The sequence below is a fragment of the Carcharodon carcharias genome, chromosome 22 (genome assembly GCF_017639515.1).
Source record: "Carcharodon carcharias isolate sCarCar2 chromosome 22, sCarCar2.pri, whole genome shotgun sequence".
In the NCBI taxonomy this organism is placed as follows: Eukaryota; Metazoa; Chordata; class Chondrichthyes; order Lamniformes; family Lamnidae; genus Carcharodon; species Carcharodon carcharias.
Window position 1 is genome coordinate 5,169,852 of NC_054488.1, and position 16,093 is coordinate 5,185,944.

General features: G+C 40.4%; 1 protein-coding gene across 1 annotated transcript in view; it reads left to right on the plus strand.

Moving 5' to 3' along the window:
• The first annotated feature begins 11,797 nt into the window (after positions 1 to 11,797).
• The window catches only part of LOC121293950 (testis-expressed protein 47-like), a 33,225-nt gene continuing 28,929 nt past the window's right edge, over positions 11,798 to 16,093 (plus strand). Inside the window, exons 1-2 of the mRNA XM_041217428.1 lie at positions 11,798 to 11,917; positions 13,650 to 13,722. Of these exons, the coding sequence (XP_041073362.1) occupies positions 11,798 to 11,917; positions 13,650 to 13,722 (193 nt within the window). The remainder of the gene's footprint in view (positions 11,918 to 13,649; positions 13,723 to 16,093) is intronic.

Below are 16,093 nucleotides of genomic sequence, written 5' to 3' on the forward strand. Positions count from 1 at the left end.
CAGGGGCAGAATTTTACATCCTGCATGAGGATGGGGTTACAACCTGATTGGGCGTAAAATTGTGCCAGATGACGTCGAGCAAGCGTCCCGACATCGCGCACTTGCACGATATTTCGCTAGGCGGGGGCGAGTAAAACTAGAAGCACACCTGTCAAGAATTAAGTAGGCAATTAATCCCATTAATGGCGCAATTGCCTCTTATTTTTCCTGGCCTGTCCAACCTTACGGTTGGTGGACAGGCGAATTGGCCAGGGGGCCTTTACATTTCTTATCAAACCTCATCCAAGGGAGGGATCAAATTTCTGTTATGAAATAAAATAAAAATAAATATCTCTGGACAGCATTTTTAAGAGGCATATTTTCAGGCGCTTGATTGAGATGCATGGACATTTTCTTGCAGCTTTTTAAACCTTTATTTCAAAATTTGATGGTCTGCAGCTCCCTGAGGCAGCTTTGAGGAAGCTCTCTCGCAGCGTCCGCCCACGCCCGTGGTAACGTCATCGACCCCCCCCCCCACTCTCCCCTCGGCAGTGCTGAGCATTTCAATGCACATTTCACTCTGGCTGGCCGTTAATTGGCCAGCCAGTGTGAAATCGTGGTCGGGGGCCAATTGTGGTCAGCAGTCGATTTCCCTATCACTCCTGGGCCCACCGATCGCACGCGCCCACCAAGGTAAAATTCAGGCTGAGGTTATTGGAATAATCAGCACTACCAGTAACACAAAGGTTAGACACACCACTTTAAGCCCAACTGTTAGCAAGCTGATCTCCAGGTCTCCCACTGCCCTCTCCACAACTTCTCTTGACATTGAACAAGATCCTGACCAGGCTGTGCAGTACCTGAGAATGCATAAGACTCACAAATATTAATTTAGTTTAAAGTCACAATCTAGGCTTCAGAGCAACTCTGATTACATAGAATTCAACCTGTCCTATAAATAGAACAGGCTCTCCAGTAAGGAAAGAGTCCTGGAATACGGATGAGGTTTGAATAAATGTACACATGATACCTGTTCTACTGTATCCAAATCACCTTAATATGCACAGGAAAATGAATTTGAAAAAGATGGAGATATTGGAAACAGGAAAAGAACGACTTGGTCTAATAAGCCCATTTCTGTTTTTTTGGTCAATCTCAAATCAATTTCCCCACCATGCCCCTCTATCCTTCCCTTCTCCAGAAACATATTTAACTGCCTCTTGAAATCACTTTAAATGGGAAGCCCTTAAAAATCAGAAATAAAGGACAATTTGGGGAGGAAAGTTAGAAATGCAGCAATTTTAAAGTCATCGCAAAATGATTTCCACTTCACTCAAGCTGCAGTATAGTAGCAGAGTTAGCACTCAGTGTATCTGCGAAATCCAGCTCTGTGGGTTACCCTGTGGAAGACAGTATCACACCAGCTGGCTTTGTTACTGCAGGACTTATAACAATAGCACAGTGTCAAATCTGTTTTGTTTTAAGTCACTCAGAGGGTTTCTTGGACAGAGCACTTTTTAGAAGCTTACCTAGTTAAGTTAAATGTTTAAAAAATGGTAAACATATACCCTTGATCTCCAAACATTGAAAATGTACTGGCTGGGAAGGGAGTTCTGTGTGTCTGTACAAGTAGGAAATCTCTTCTGATTGGAATTCCAATTGGTTCTAAGAAATCTAAACCAGGAACTGCCTGGATTGGAACAGTATCAGACTGGTAACTGCGATATGAATGAACTATTAAAATGAAATAGCAGTGATGTTACCTGCAGTTATGAATGATTGGCAGTAGAATCTTTTCAGAAATCAGTACTGGGTTGCACAAATAGAGAATCATGTCCCGCCTTTCTCTAGAAAAAAGAATTCTGATCAATTTTTAGTAACCCTTTGATTTTTCTTTGTATTTTCTTTGTGGAATATTTAGCATCAGGAGGAAGAACTGAAAACTAGATTGGGAAGTCACATGCACACTTAATGTCGAAGTGTTGTAGCTCACCATCACTGGTGGCTTGGGTGAAAAAATACAATTAGCTTCAGTGCCCCAAGGATAAAGAGATGAATAAAAATAGCCAGGATTCTGAAACCTGCTGATTATCCAGTGATTTCAACTGGAATATTTGCATGTGTAGATGCCAAAAGACAACAGGGTTAGGTTGAACTATGTTACCCATCCATGGCAAAATTATGATCACTTTCTAGACTCACAGCTGAAGAATTGCCATTTGATTCAGGTACCAGAAGGCAGACGATGATGTAATTATATATATGGCCACTAAAGAAGAAGGAAGAAACCATAGGGATCAGGCAGAGGGCAACAAAGATCTTTACAGCCAGCAGAGAAATATCTTTAAGATAATCAATCTATAATGGGACAAACTAACAAAAAGAGAGTTTTGCTGAGAAGTAATGTACAATACCTTTTGTGAATGTTATAGTACCATTAATGACAGGCCTGGGATATTTATTGACTTCACTTAAGCTAACAGTTCATGCCTAATATGTCATAACTCTACCTTTTAGAAGGGCTGATATGAATAGCTTTTAGCTATTTGTTAATGGAGTGATATGTACCAGAGTTAGGACTGTAGAGGATGCTCAAGAAGTTATGTAGGTGCTGGTGAATTGGGTTGGTGTTTGACAAGTGATGGTTATCCTAGGCAAATGCAGTGTCAAAATGTGGCCCGGTAATATGTATGACATATATACAGTCTTTAGGGAAAAGAACAAAACCAGCATGGAAGAAGTATTGGCATTTAGTGCACCAATCTTTAAAGCTTCATGACCAATACCATGCAGCAACGTTAAGGTGCCAGGGTCTATTTACGGAACACTTCATTATAAATCAAAGCACACCATTTGGCCTTGAACAAGGTGGGGTGGCCTCAGTTATAATACTGTGTTCAGTTTTAGTTTCCTCACATAAGAGTATAAGAAATAAGAGGAGTCCATTTGGCTCTTTGATTCTGTTCCACCATTCAATAAGATCACGGCTGGTCTTATACCTCTGCTGCACCCCATATCCCTTAATTCCATTAGTATCCAAAAATCAATCGATCTCTACCTTGAATATGCACAATGACTGAGTGTGCACAGTCTCTGGGGTAGAGAATTCCAAAGATTCACAAACCCTTAAGTGAAGAAGTTCCTCCTCATCTCAGTTCTAAATGGCTGACTCCTAATGCTGAGACAGTGAATCCTGGTTCTGGACTGGCCCAGCCAGGTTAAACAGCTTCCCAGCATTAACTTGTCAAACCCTTTAAAAAAATTATATGTTTCAATGCGATCATGTCTCATTCTTCTAATCTGTAGGGAAAATAAAGCTAGTCTACTCAATCTCTCCCCATAGAATAATCCCCCCTTCTCAGCAATCAGTCTAATGAACCTTTGCTACACTCTCTTGAAGGCAAGTATATCTTTTCTTAGGTAAGGAGACCAAAACTGCACACCATACTCACGACGTGGTCTCATCAAGGCTCTGTAGAATTGCAGCAGGGCTTCTTTACTCTTATACTCTTATCTCTTTGTAATAAAGGCTAAGATACATCATACATGCTTGTTTTCCAAATTGATTGCTGTACCTGCATGTTAACTTTCTGTGATTCATGCACAAGCACAGTCACCTGCTCTTGAATACCAACATTTCTCAGTCTTTCATCTTTTATAAACTGTTTTCCTTTTTATGTTTCTTACCAAAATGGGGAACCACATTTTTTGAATTTCTGCCACATTCTGCTGCATCTCTTTACCATCCCTTTGCATTCCCTCATAATTTACTTTCCCATCTTACTGGGTATCACTGGCAAAGTTGGATACATTACACTGGCTTCCCTGATCTAATTCATGAATATTCATTGTAAATAGCAGAAATCCCTGCAGTTATAGCCTGCCAACATGAAAATGACCCATTTAATCCTACTCTCTGCTTCCTGTCCATTCCATATTATTCAGATGGGACTTTAAACCAATGGTAGGTGTGACAGATCCCATGACACCATTTTGAAGAAGAGCAGGAGAGTTATCCCTGGTGTCCTGGCCAATATTTATCCCTCAATTAATTTCACAAAAAATGATTTGGTCATTAGCACATTGGTGTTTGTGGGAGTTTGCTGAGTGCAAATTGGCTGCTGCATTTCCTACATTATAACTGTGACTAAACTTCAATAAGTACCTCATTGACTGTAAAGTGCTTGGAGATGACCAATGGTCATGAAAAGCGCTACATAAATGCAAGTCTTTCTTTCTTTTTCTTTTAAATCACCTCCAATCCTATGAGTCCTAATTTTGTGCCTTAACCTCTTGTGTGGCATCTTACTGAATGCTTTTTGAAAATCCAAATACACAACAGCTACAGTTCCCCCTTATCAACAACCATATAAAACTCCACCAGAATTGTCAAATGCAAGCACCCTTTCATAAATCTATGCTGGCTTTTTCCAATCATATTCTCATTTTTTAAAGTGTAATAAGGATGTGATAACAGGGCATGCATCCCTGCTGGATAATATTGAAATGTTGGAAAAGGTTCTACTTGCCTATAAACATATATCCTTTGTTATAGTGCTGTGAATTGATGCAGCCAGCATCTGCCATGTAGGTGGTGTTCTCATCCAGGTGAGACAGGGCTCCAGTGTCTTCTTTGTTCACGTGCCAATCAAATTCAGACTTCAGCTGTGGCCGCTGATTGCCAGGGAATGCCAAAGAGAAGAGTGCTTCAGGTTTGCAGACAAACTCGTACAAGTATTGCTCAACCAGTTGGATCTCTGTAATTTGGAGAAGCACAGGCTTAAGTATGATTTAATTGAGGTGTATAAGATGATAAAGGGAGGGTTTCAGTGTAGGTCAATTGTTCGAACTGAATACAGCAAGGAGGGCCTGGAGGTCATTCTTACAAGTTACGCAAGGGCAAAACCAGGCTATACGTTAGGAGGCTCCCCTTTTCCCAGAGAATAGTGAACCTGGGGAGCAGGTTTCCCATATTCAGCTGATCACTGAAATGAGAATTGGGCTTATTTCTTTCTGGGGTGGAGATTACCTTGTACATGAGGGGCCTGGTGATGTAAATCAGTGGCCTCCTGGTCTAGTTTTGATTGACTAAAGGAAGGAAGGAACAAAGATTTCTCTTTGTAAAGTATCTTTCGTGAGTATTGGACGCCTCAAAGCACTTTACAGCCAACTAAGTATTGTACTTTTGAAGTGTAGTCACTGTTGTCATGGAGGAAACATGGCAGCCAATTTGTGCACAGCAAGATCTCACAAACATCACAGTGTTAACGACCAGATGATTTGTTTTTGTGATGTTGGTTGAGGGATTAATATTGGCCATGACACCAAGGATAACTCCTCTGCTTCAAAATAGTGTCACGTGATCTTTTACGTGCACCTGAGCACACAGATGGGGGCCTCAGTTTAAAGTCTCATCTGGAAGATAGCACCCCAATGCAGCACCCCTGCAGTACTGCACTGGAATGTCAGCCCTAATTTTTGTACTCAAGCCCTGGAATGAGACTTGAACTTGACTTTGTGGGGAGACAGTGGTAATGTCACTCACTAGAATCCAAAGGCACAGGATAATGCTCTGGAGACATGGGTTCAAGTCCCACCACGGCAGCTGGTAGAATTTGAATTAAATTAGTAAATCTGGAATATAAAACTAGTCTCAGTAATGGTCATGACAGCTATCATTAATTGCTGTAAAACCCTATCTCATTCACTAATGTCCTTTAGGGAAGGAAATCTGCCATCCTTACCTGGTCTGGCCTGTATGTGTCTCCAAACCCACAGCAATGTGGTTGACTCCTAACTGCCCTCTGAAATGGCCTAGCAAGCAACTTAGTTCAATTGGCAATTAGGGATGGGCAACAAATGTGGGCCTTGCCAGTGATGTCCACATCCCATGAAAGAATAAAAAAGACAGAAAAGGGGTTGAGAATATTTTCTCCCAATTATCATCCTGGGTTTTTAAAATCTGGTGTCTTGCCTCTTCCAGTAGGTTTCATGGATCCGGGGGTGGGGGGGATGCTGGTGGCGGGGTGAGGAGTTTATGTATTATGATGCATTATGGTTCACATCCGTTCTGGACCGACTGAATGCCCACCTTAACATTTTAGGGCACCTAATATGAGTTTTAAACCTCCTAAAATTCTATTTGTGAAAAGACAAGAGGAGAATAAGTAAACTAACAAAATAGTGGGTGGACCAGACAAAATTTCACAACGGAAATCGAGAAACTAAAATGTGTAGGTATTTTTAAAAAAAAATCCCAAACAAGGCTAACTGAGCTGTAAGAGGGAAAAAACTACTGAAAGGCCAAAAAGGATCTAAGGCTCCCTCTGCGATTATATTTTGCCAGCCCAGAGCACAGACAGTACATTTGCCGAACAAATCTCCAATGTTACAATCTTACCGACTTTAGAGACTTTAATGAAACAGTTGCTTTAGCAAGAGAATCTCCAGAAATCTCACCTGCAAGGAAAAGGGTTGTTCGATTCCAATGCAGCGTCGGTGCAAGAAATGAACAATACGTTGTGCACATGCATAGCATTGGACATTCTCTAATAAGTCTAAAAATAGAAGCAAATCAACAGGATCTGAAGCATAAAGGCTTTGGGTTCGTGGAACAAAATAGTACAAGTGTCTCACTTATTAGATTACACCAATATACCTGTGCTGATACGCATCCTGACTAGTTGCTCAGTGGCATGACAAGATTTTAGAATTCATCAGAGATGTTAAAAACTGAGCAGACATCTTCAGGGTGGAGATATTAAATATCAAAATGAAAAATTACATTTGTTTGAGCGTTTGTCAAGCTACTTCATTCATAGGGGTGCAGAGGGTTTAGTCGTTGTTTATAAAGGTCAGGTAGAATTAGGTGCAGTCACTGAAAGTTAAAATTAGTAAAATATGATGCAATAGGGATTGTAAAAATGCCTTAAATGTCAGAGAGACAGATTGAGTATCCAATTAAAAAGGAATGTGGTAGAGAGGCCGCATGATAACCTGGGGAGAGAAAGGGGAAGTTCCACCATCCATGAATTTAATGAATTGTAGGATTAATATTTAACATTTAACTGTTTAAAATAACCTTTGTAACAAAATGCTTTAACCAGTTTGTTTTGACCTTTGAAAAGACACTGAACTTGGTGGACTTGATGGACTATCATTAAAGCAATAAGTTGCTTTGGCCTCTTGTCCTTTTTGACCTTAAAAGCAGAGCTCAAATCAGTTAAATTATGGCTGTGTGAAGAAGTCAGAAGTGTGAGATTTAGGTGGTGTGTTAAAGGATCAATGCACACTAAAAGGAAGTGTTAACAATAGAATAACTAGCTATCAATTACCAATATAATCTGAAATATTTATCTATTTTGGAGGATATAAGGAGCAAGTTTTTGATCAGCTGGGGAACAGGTGCCAAACTGCCACAGAGGCCATCACAAAGCAAAAGGGAAGCTCCACATTCATGTCTCACTGGCTGCAATTTTGCACTCTGTTGCATTTTGGATACTGAAGTGCTTACACACACTTTGAGGCACTGGAAGCAATTGTTTAGGATCTTCATGGAAGATGATCCCTAAAGTTATCCAGCCACTAATTTTAATGCACATAGAATCATGGAAATCACTCCCAAATTCCTGGTATGCATTCCCCAAGCATAAAGTTCTGCACTGAGAAATCTTGAAGAAATCAATGTATCCTTTTATATTTCAGTATCATGTAGGCTCCAGATCAGAGGCAAAACAATTTAAGTGATAACTTGGACAATTTTGTAGCTTTCACACTCATTTGCTCCTGATTCCTCCTGTGACGACTTGGAATGAAAGTAAAGGAATCTCCCTGGTTGAAAAAACTATTAAATTGCCTTGGGTGTTGTGTCTTTTTATAGTTTTGCAATGTTTACAGTAATTTTTAATACTTTTAAAGTTTCTGAACCTTTTATCAAGATTTTTAGATTTATTTATTAGCTAACTTACAATGATACAATGTACACCTCAAATATAGTACTTCATGGTTATAGTGGTTCAAGATGACAGAAGACACTTCAATGACTGAGAAAAGGAAATGATCTTTGCTTGTTCTTGATCACCAGTGAACCATTTGGAGACTAAGGACACTGAAAACTTTACATCATACATGCAGCTTTGAATGTGGTTGACAAAGTTAGAAATACCATCAGCTCTTAAGTATGTGGCCCATACCCAGCCCGTGTTAAAATATCAGCTAATGTGCTATTTCTGCATGTAACTGGTGCATCTTATAATTCTTTTTCCAATGATTGGCATGACTTAGCTACACAATATCACCACAATGATGCCTTTCCCAAAGAGCAGGTGGATCACTGATTGCAACCAAGGGCCCAAGCTGAAACTAACACCAAGTGTTTGTTAATGACCATGTTTGTGTTATCACGGTTTGTTGTGTGAAGGCCTTGGAAGTTGTGAATATCTTTCAAATAAACATTTCATCTTGTCTATGTGTCCATTGAGATATGGATTTGAACAAGGTGCTGCAAACTAGATTTAATGTTGTATGAAGGCTTGGCATGTAAAGTAAATATCACATTGCAGTGTTAAACCAAGTACCAGATATTTGAATTGGATAGTCCTACGTTGTTATGGCCCTTAAAGTGTGCCAACCACATCTATTCTCAAGCTTTTCGGGTGTTTCTAGGCAATAGGGAACCTGGCTGACCCTCCTCTCAGCCATGGTGCACTGCTGTTGTTTGGGGAGATTATCCCAACAGGGAAATTCTCTTTGTACCCTACCCAAACAGCAACATGTCCACATCAACAGCCCCCAAACTTAGCTTCCCACTATAGTAGAGTGCAAAGTGATACAGGAGATGCAGTCTCAGCAGTTTTTATATTAACAAAATCAATCCTATAACGAATCCCTTTTTTTCCCACTGGGCAACAGGTGTGTTGGCATTAGAAAAATTGCTACTTTATTCATTTCAGCAAGCTTATTATCACAGCTGTTACATTATCTAACTTGGCAACTATTCACATTTTTAAGTCTCTGATAAACGTCAGTCAATAATTTAACAAGACTTGCAAAAGAAACAGAAAGTATCTGCCAAGACTGATTTCTTTGAGGTCCAGCCAAGATAAAATCATTTTATTGAAGCACTGAAGAGATATCCTGATATTTCAAAGGAGCTTTGGGTTGAAAGCAAAGATCTTCCCATATCTACATTTAATGATTTTTAATTTTTTTTACGGATATATGCAGCAATATGTGACAAGCTTTAATTTTCAACATTATAATATACAAAGCAATAATGAAAAGTAAATGCCAGAAATATAAATTAACAGCTTACTGATTTCCAGTACATTACAAAGTATTTCTTTATAATTTATATTCAGATTTTTTGCATTTTCTGAATGTGTCATTTAAATGCCTAGAATCAGAAATGGTTATTACAATGCAAACAAGCTGGACATCCAAGACAGTTTTCTCATCAGGGGTTCATTGTATTGAAATTCTAGAATCTTTCCTAATTTTAAATCTTTCTCATGGGTTACTGCAGAATAATGGGTTGCTGTGGCCCCGAATTTTTCCTTTTCCTGAACAGGTCAGAGCCTTAACCAAGGTACTTTGAAGGTATTAAACATCTTCAGCTAGTAGGCAATAATATTAATGTACTTTGATGTAACAACTTAAGAGTCAATACTAATAGTGCTGCAAGGCCTAGTAATCTATTTGTGATTAATGATAGCCGTCTTGTGCCTGATATTTCATATATGAAAATAGAACAAGGACATTATGATTATTGTTTCTGTTTCTATCACTTCCTCTCAGGGATACAACCTTTGAACAAAAATATTACTGATCACGAAAAAATATTTTGCAGCAAAAGTGAATCTTAAAGTGAGTTCTGAAACAGCAGCAGGGCTCACTTATACAGGCAGCAAGTGGTTAAGACCTGGAATGCGCCACCTGAGAGTGCGGTGGAGACAGTTGGTCCAATAGAGGCGTTCAAGAGGGAATTGGATTATTATCTGAGAAGGAAGAATATGCAGGGTTATTGGAGAAGGCAGGGTGTGGCACTAGGTGAATTGTTCATTTGGAAAGCCGTGCACATCCTTCTGAGCTGCAACAATTCTGTGAAAAGATGTTTACAGACAAAATCAAACTCTTTTGTGTGGTAAAGAGCACAGTAAAGGAACATCACTGATATAAAGTCTGGGAATTATTCAAAAAATGGAAGGTTAAATGTAACTTTTCTGTTTGTTTGAGTGGAGGGAAGTACCTTTCTATTCACTGACTGCTAATATGGGGGTTCTCTATTCCCTCCGCCCCCTACAAAATCATTGCTTTTAGCTCCAAAAGCACAGGGAACATGATGGGTTAACATTTAAAGTTATTCACAGTGGGGCAAAGGTCTAATATAATTTAGTTTAACAATCTTTCAGCCAATCATTAAATAATTTCCCCCCAATTAAATGCATTTCGGCCTTCCAGGTGATTACCTGAAGGCATTGATATATCAATAATTATAGATGGAGGAACATTTCCCCTCTTTTAGCAATCAGGGATGTGATTACTATCACTGTGAAGCATCATGTTAGTGTTGTATGTCCTCTGAATGCTAGTATTTTCAGAATAAATTAAGCACTGTGAATTGGTACGCGCGCGAAGCAGGTCCCATCAAGATTTGTCTCTTGTCTGTGTTAAATGACAGGATAATCTTAAAGTGGACATATGACCAAGTTCATCACCTGACTCCCATACCCACAAATGTTTGCCTGTCCCTTTACTGGGAATAACCATTTCGCACATATCCAAATGTTTACTCTACAAACTGGAAATGAAACACCGACAATAAATAGGCAAACGTGGCAACCAATGTGCACACAGGGAGGACCCACCACCATCAATGAAATAAAAGAGCAGATTTGGGGCCGGAAACTCTGGGTCAATCTGTTTTGGTGACATGATTTGGGGAATAAATGTTGGCCTGGGCAGCTGGGGATTCCTCTATTCTTCAGATCAATGCCCTGCTATCTTGTCCATTCGCCAATGAGAGGGGCAGAGAGAACTTTGATTTTAACAAACTACCAAATGCTGGGACCTCCAACAGTGCAATGATCCCAATACCGAGCGAATGATGGTGTCATTCAGTCTCTTAGGCTGGGGGGTTGAACACCCAAACGGGTGAGATTGTTACCTCAGAGCTAAGGCTGACATCTTAGACTAGGTGAATAGCTAGTTAGTGCTGTTCGTATTTAACTGAGTGATGACATCATTGGGGGTAATACAATGAGCCTCAAAATGGGCTTTAGCTCTGAAGGGTCACACGAACTCCAAACGTTAACTCTGCTTCTCTCGCCACAGATGCTGCCGGACCTGTTGAGCTTTTCCAGCATTTTCCGTTTAAATTTCGAGATTTTTACACATTTGAAACCCATCTACTCGCTGTTAATGTCTCAAAATGAGAGAGTTAAAGGAAAGCACCCGCCGTGGGATTTAGGATTAATGTTAATCTCTACCCAGTGATTTATTGAAAATGTTCAGTGATTTGCAGGGAGTTCAGCTGTGATGTCATTTTGGTTAAACACCCTGACAATGCTCAACCTGAACTAGGTGCCACTGAATTGCTGACGCTGTTAGTCTCCCACTGCCTTCAGCAGAGGTTAGAAAATTTGGGGGAGGGGGAGGTGTACATGCATAAAATAAAAATAATCTTAACATCTTGCGTGTGCTAAAATAAACACCATGGATCCTGAGCTTCCCTTTAATAAACACACTGGGCACTAGAGAGTGGCCAGTCTTGTTTGCAACAGGCACAGTTGCCGGGTAACGGATACAAACATTGTCAATCATGGCGTCGAAAAGTAAGAGGCAGAAAGGAAATTTCCGATTTGAAATGAAAGATTTGACATTTGAAGCTCGAGTCTGTATGTTCATGTTTCAGCAGGAGAAGCAAAGAGAAAAGAGAAAGGTTTGTCAATTTGTCTTTCACCGCCACGCACCAATCAGTACATTTTGCTGCACCTATTATGCTAAAGATCTATTTCCAATCCCACCGTTTTTCTCTCACTGAATGTAAAATCATTATGCCTCTGAATTCCTGCACTAAGTCAGTTGCACATGAAGTGGCTGCACCGAAATACCTGAGAAGCCCGGATTTCACACTGTGCCCGATCTCCTGGGGGCTTTGCTGCCTAAAAACACACACATTAGCTGGGCGATATTGGAGTGGCTTTTGCAACAGCCGGAACTGAACGCCATAATATTTACAATTATATATTTATATTTACAAAGCGCAAACTCTCCAAAAATACTAAACATTGAAGAATAATCCAGCCCACATGCGGCATCCAGATCTTCTGAAACTGTATTCCAGATAATTCCCATTTTAAACAAAAACAAAAACAGAATTACCAAATTTCCAGCACCCGCAGTTTTTTTGTTTTTATTCCCATTTTAACCCTATTGCCAGGCCAAAGGTGACATTCTAAGTTTTAACGGCTCTGAAGGAGGGGCCAGTCTTACATCATGTCTAGACCAAAGCCAAGTGTCATAAATAAGGAACAACCCCCCCCCCACCACCCCCACCGCCACCTCTCTCTCTCCCCCAGGAACGGCTGGGTACTGCTTGGGGATCTTTCAGACTCAGCCCCTCCCCTCTATTGAATGTGAGTTTCTGGGACGCAAACAGAACAATCCTCTCGCAGGTATTCCCATCACTCAACCGAATGCACGTAAACAGGTGTTTTCCTGTGTACTTTTTGAAAAGGGAACAATTTATTGATTTCAGATCTTTTTGTGCTTTATCTGCACGGAACTTGCAGGCAAAAAAAAAATCACAATAACATTGTTGCTAAACTCCCCGGAGTTTAAATTGTTGCAGCATCCATCCGAAACAAAATCAATCCGAGACTTGAAGGTAAATCACCTGATTACAGGGAGTAGGTGACTGGGGTGAGGGTGTCCGGGGGGCACACGATACCCCGAAACAGAGTCAGTTTCGATGCGCAGGGATTGGATTCCAGGTGGAGAATATTGTCAGTCCATATGGACACACGGCTCTCCTTGCCCGGGGGGGTGGGGGGAGAATCTGATCCAGCCCAAATAGTTACGGAATAGGCAGGGGCGGGGGGAAAACAAAAGTTAATTCGTCGCCTAAGCAACTGTCTCCTTCGCCAAAACTATCAACAGAAAATTCAGAATGCCAAAACACAGAGAGAGAGAGAGAGAGAGAAAAAAAGGCCGGTTGACAAGTGAATGAATGAAAGGAGGCAGGAGGCAGAGTCTGCGCTGCCTGGACTACCAGCTCTCATGTGTAAACCAAAGCATTCGGTGTTTGCTTCCTCAGCCCGCTTTGTGCTGGGCTTTGACCGGCCACGGGTTGGGGGGGTGGGGGAGTGTTGGGGGGGAGACACGAGTTACTGAATAACACGGATTTGAGCGGGTTTGTGTGGAGGGTGTTAACCCCGAAAGGGACAAGTCGGGTGGAAATGACTTCAACAGAGGAAGGTGGTGGAAAAAACAAACGCTCAAAAGTTTTTCTGGGGAACGATAGGAGCAGCATGTTTCATCACCTTCTGGATAGGAGAATGGGTCCAAATGCTAAAGAGGAAATGGTTGGTTTATTTTACATTGCAGGAGAGATCTGGACGGTTTTTTTTAACGGTGATGGGAACTAATTTGCCATTTCTACCGTCCTTTAGAAATCACTTCTTCACAGACTAGTCTTCCTGGCTAAAATAACCCCCGAACTGGTTAACACAAGGGATCTGGGAGGTAAGAGTCACTTTGATTTAAACGAAAGAAGAAGCAAACTCTAAGGAATACGGTTGTGAGTGAGACTGTGACTGAAAAAAAATATTAAGTACAGAAGTACATTAGTATCATGTAAGCTGAGAAACAACTCTCAGGAAATGTGGAGGATTCAGCGACAATAAGACAGTCATAGGGAAGAAAGCGCGAATCCCTTCCAAAAACATCTGATCTTAAAATGGTTCAGAAAGGCCTAGAACATTAGTGTCTCTCAAACGCTAGTATTCTGTATTTTCTTCTGTTTTATATTATAAACACTTGCTCATAAAACACAACAGTAGCTGTATAATCAACAAGTGTAGGCACCGGTTACAAGGTTCGATGTAAATTAATCTTCCCTTACAGTCAGTTTATAACTGCATAACTAGGTGATTAATGTCTATCCCCACTGAGCAAAACAGGATTGTAGTTGGACTACCTCCAAACAGATGCATTTCTCCATGTTGGCCCAAATCTGGGAACTTCCAATTCTGGGAATTTGACCAACATCATCCATTAAAATGTATCTCTCCATCCATAGCAATTCTGGAGGATAGTGCCAAAACCAGGGCGACTGCTGGTGGGGCCTGGTGGGTAATGAAATGACTTGGTTTATGGCAAGATTTACAATGACAGCTACACTGCGCATTGCCTAACAAACCAGGTTGTGATCCAGTATACCTGACCTGGATCTAACCACATTTCAAATGGGAATTGAAACATTTTCCTCTCTGACATTGACTAAATTCTCGCTGTAAACAGTGTATATTGTAGTCAGTGCCAGAGCAATGGCACTTACCACTGACCATGCAAAAAGCTGCCCACCAAGATCAAACAATCTCTCAGGTATGGACTTCAGCTTTCCTGTGTCAGTTTAAATCTGGCACCAACTCAAGGGGATGTCTAGGCAATGTGATACCCTCAAACAGGGTAAACGGCTAATCACAATGAAATATTCTCAGACAACAATCCAGCAAATAAATTGCATTGAATCTTTCACTTTTAATTAAAATTTTACAGAGTGCAAAATAAATGATTGGAACACATCCATGAGATTAAGCTGAAATATCATAATGTTAAAAAAATCATATTAGAGAAATTTGACACTCTAAAAGTATAAAATTACCTTTTCAGGGCTAGCAATGTTGTCCAGCAGTAATTATGATGCTGTTGAAAAAGACACAACTTTGTAGGTTTTTACTGTGAGACTAATAGCCTAAAAGGGCAAGTTTTCATCAGTCCAGTGTTTGACACCTGAAGGTCTTCAACAGTGCACCTACGGGAGAAGCTTCCAATCACTTATGGCAACTTCTGGATCTCTGCATTTGCCTGCGCATGCACAGACTCCAGAAGTTGCTGCTGGTTTCAAAGAAGTCATGATGGCAAAAACAATGACACTTTCAGCCTTGCTACTATTGCAAAATGCAGACCAATGAACATTGCAATGTGGGACATTTAAACAGAATAACTATTTCATCACTGTTCTTTCTAGGGAAATTGTTGATTGGTTGATAGTCTCAATATCTAAGAGCTGATCTTCTGACTTGTTTTATATGTGTGAAATCCTAAATTGCTATTTTATACCGTGTCATACCAACCAGCATTAGAATCTCTTGTGTCAGAGAACTCATACACCTGAGGTTCTACCAGGCTTTATAGAATAAGTGGAATTGTTTACTTGTAGTCAGGAATGACATAGGTTTTCACTGGTTTGAAGGACTAACTCACCTGAAGCTTGCAGTAGTTGTGGCTTCACACAGCTGTAGGAGCTGCTCCATATCACTGTCATTCTAAACGGTACAGATTTCAATAACTCTGAAAAGACATGGGTTTTGTTTGTCATAGTGTTATGAATATAATCAGGAAATTAAGCATTCATCTATACTGTATTTCAAATGAAACCCAGGATTTGGTCTGCTTGCTCAGGTAGAAATAAACAAGCTAGAGCCTTACTTTAGTGCAGTACTGAGGGAGTGCTGCACTATTGGAGGTGCCCACTTTTAGATGAAATGTTAATCTAAGGCCCTGCCTGCCTCTTAGGTAGATGTAAAGGATCCTATGTCACATTTAGAAGTGCAAGAGAGTGCTCTTCAATGTCCTGGTCAATATTCATTCCTCAACCAACATCACTAAAAATAGATTATCTGGCCATTATTACTCTACTGTTTGTGGGTCCTTGCTGTGTACAATTTGGCTGCTGCATTTCCCACCTTACAACTTCAAAAGTACTTCATTGGCTGTAAAGAACTTCGGGACATCCTGAGGTTATGAAAGGTGCTATATAAATGCAAGTCTTTTCTTTCTTTACTCAAGAAAGTGGCAAATTCTTTTGATGACCAGACCACCATTCTTCTAT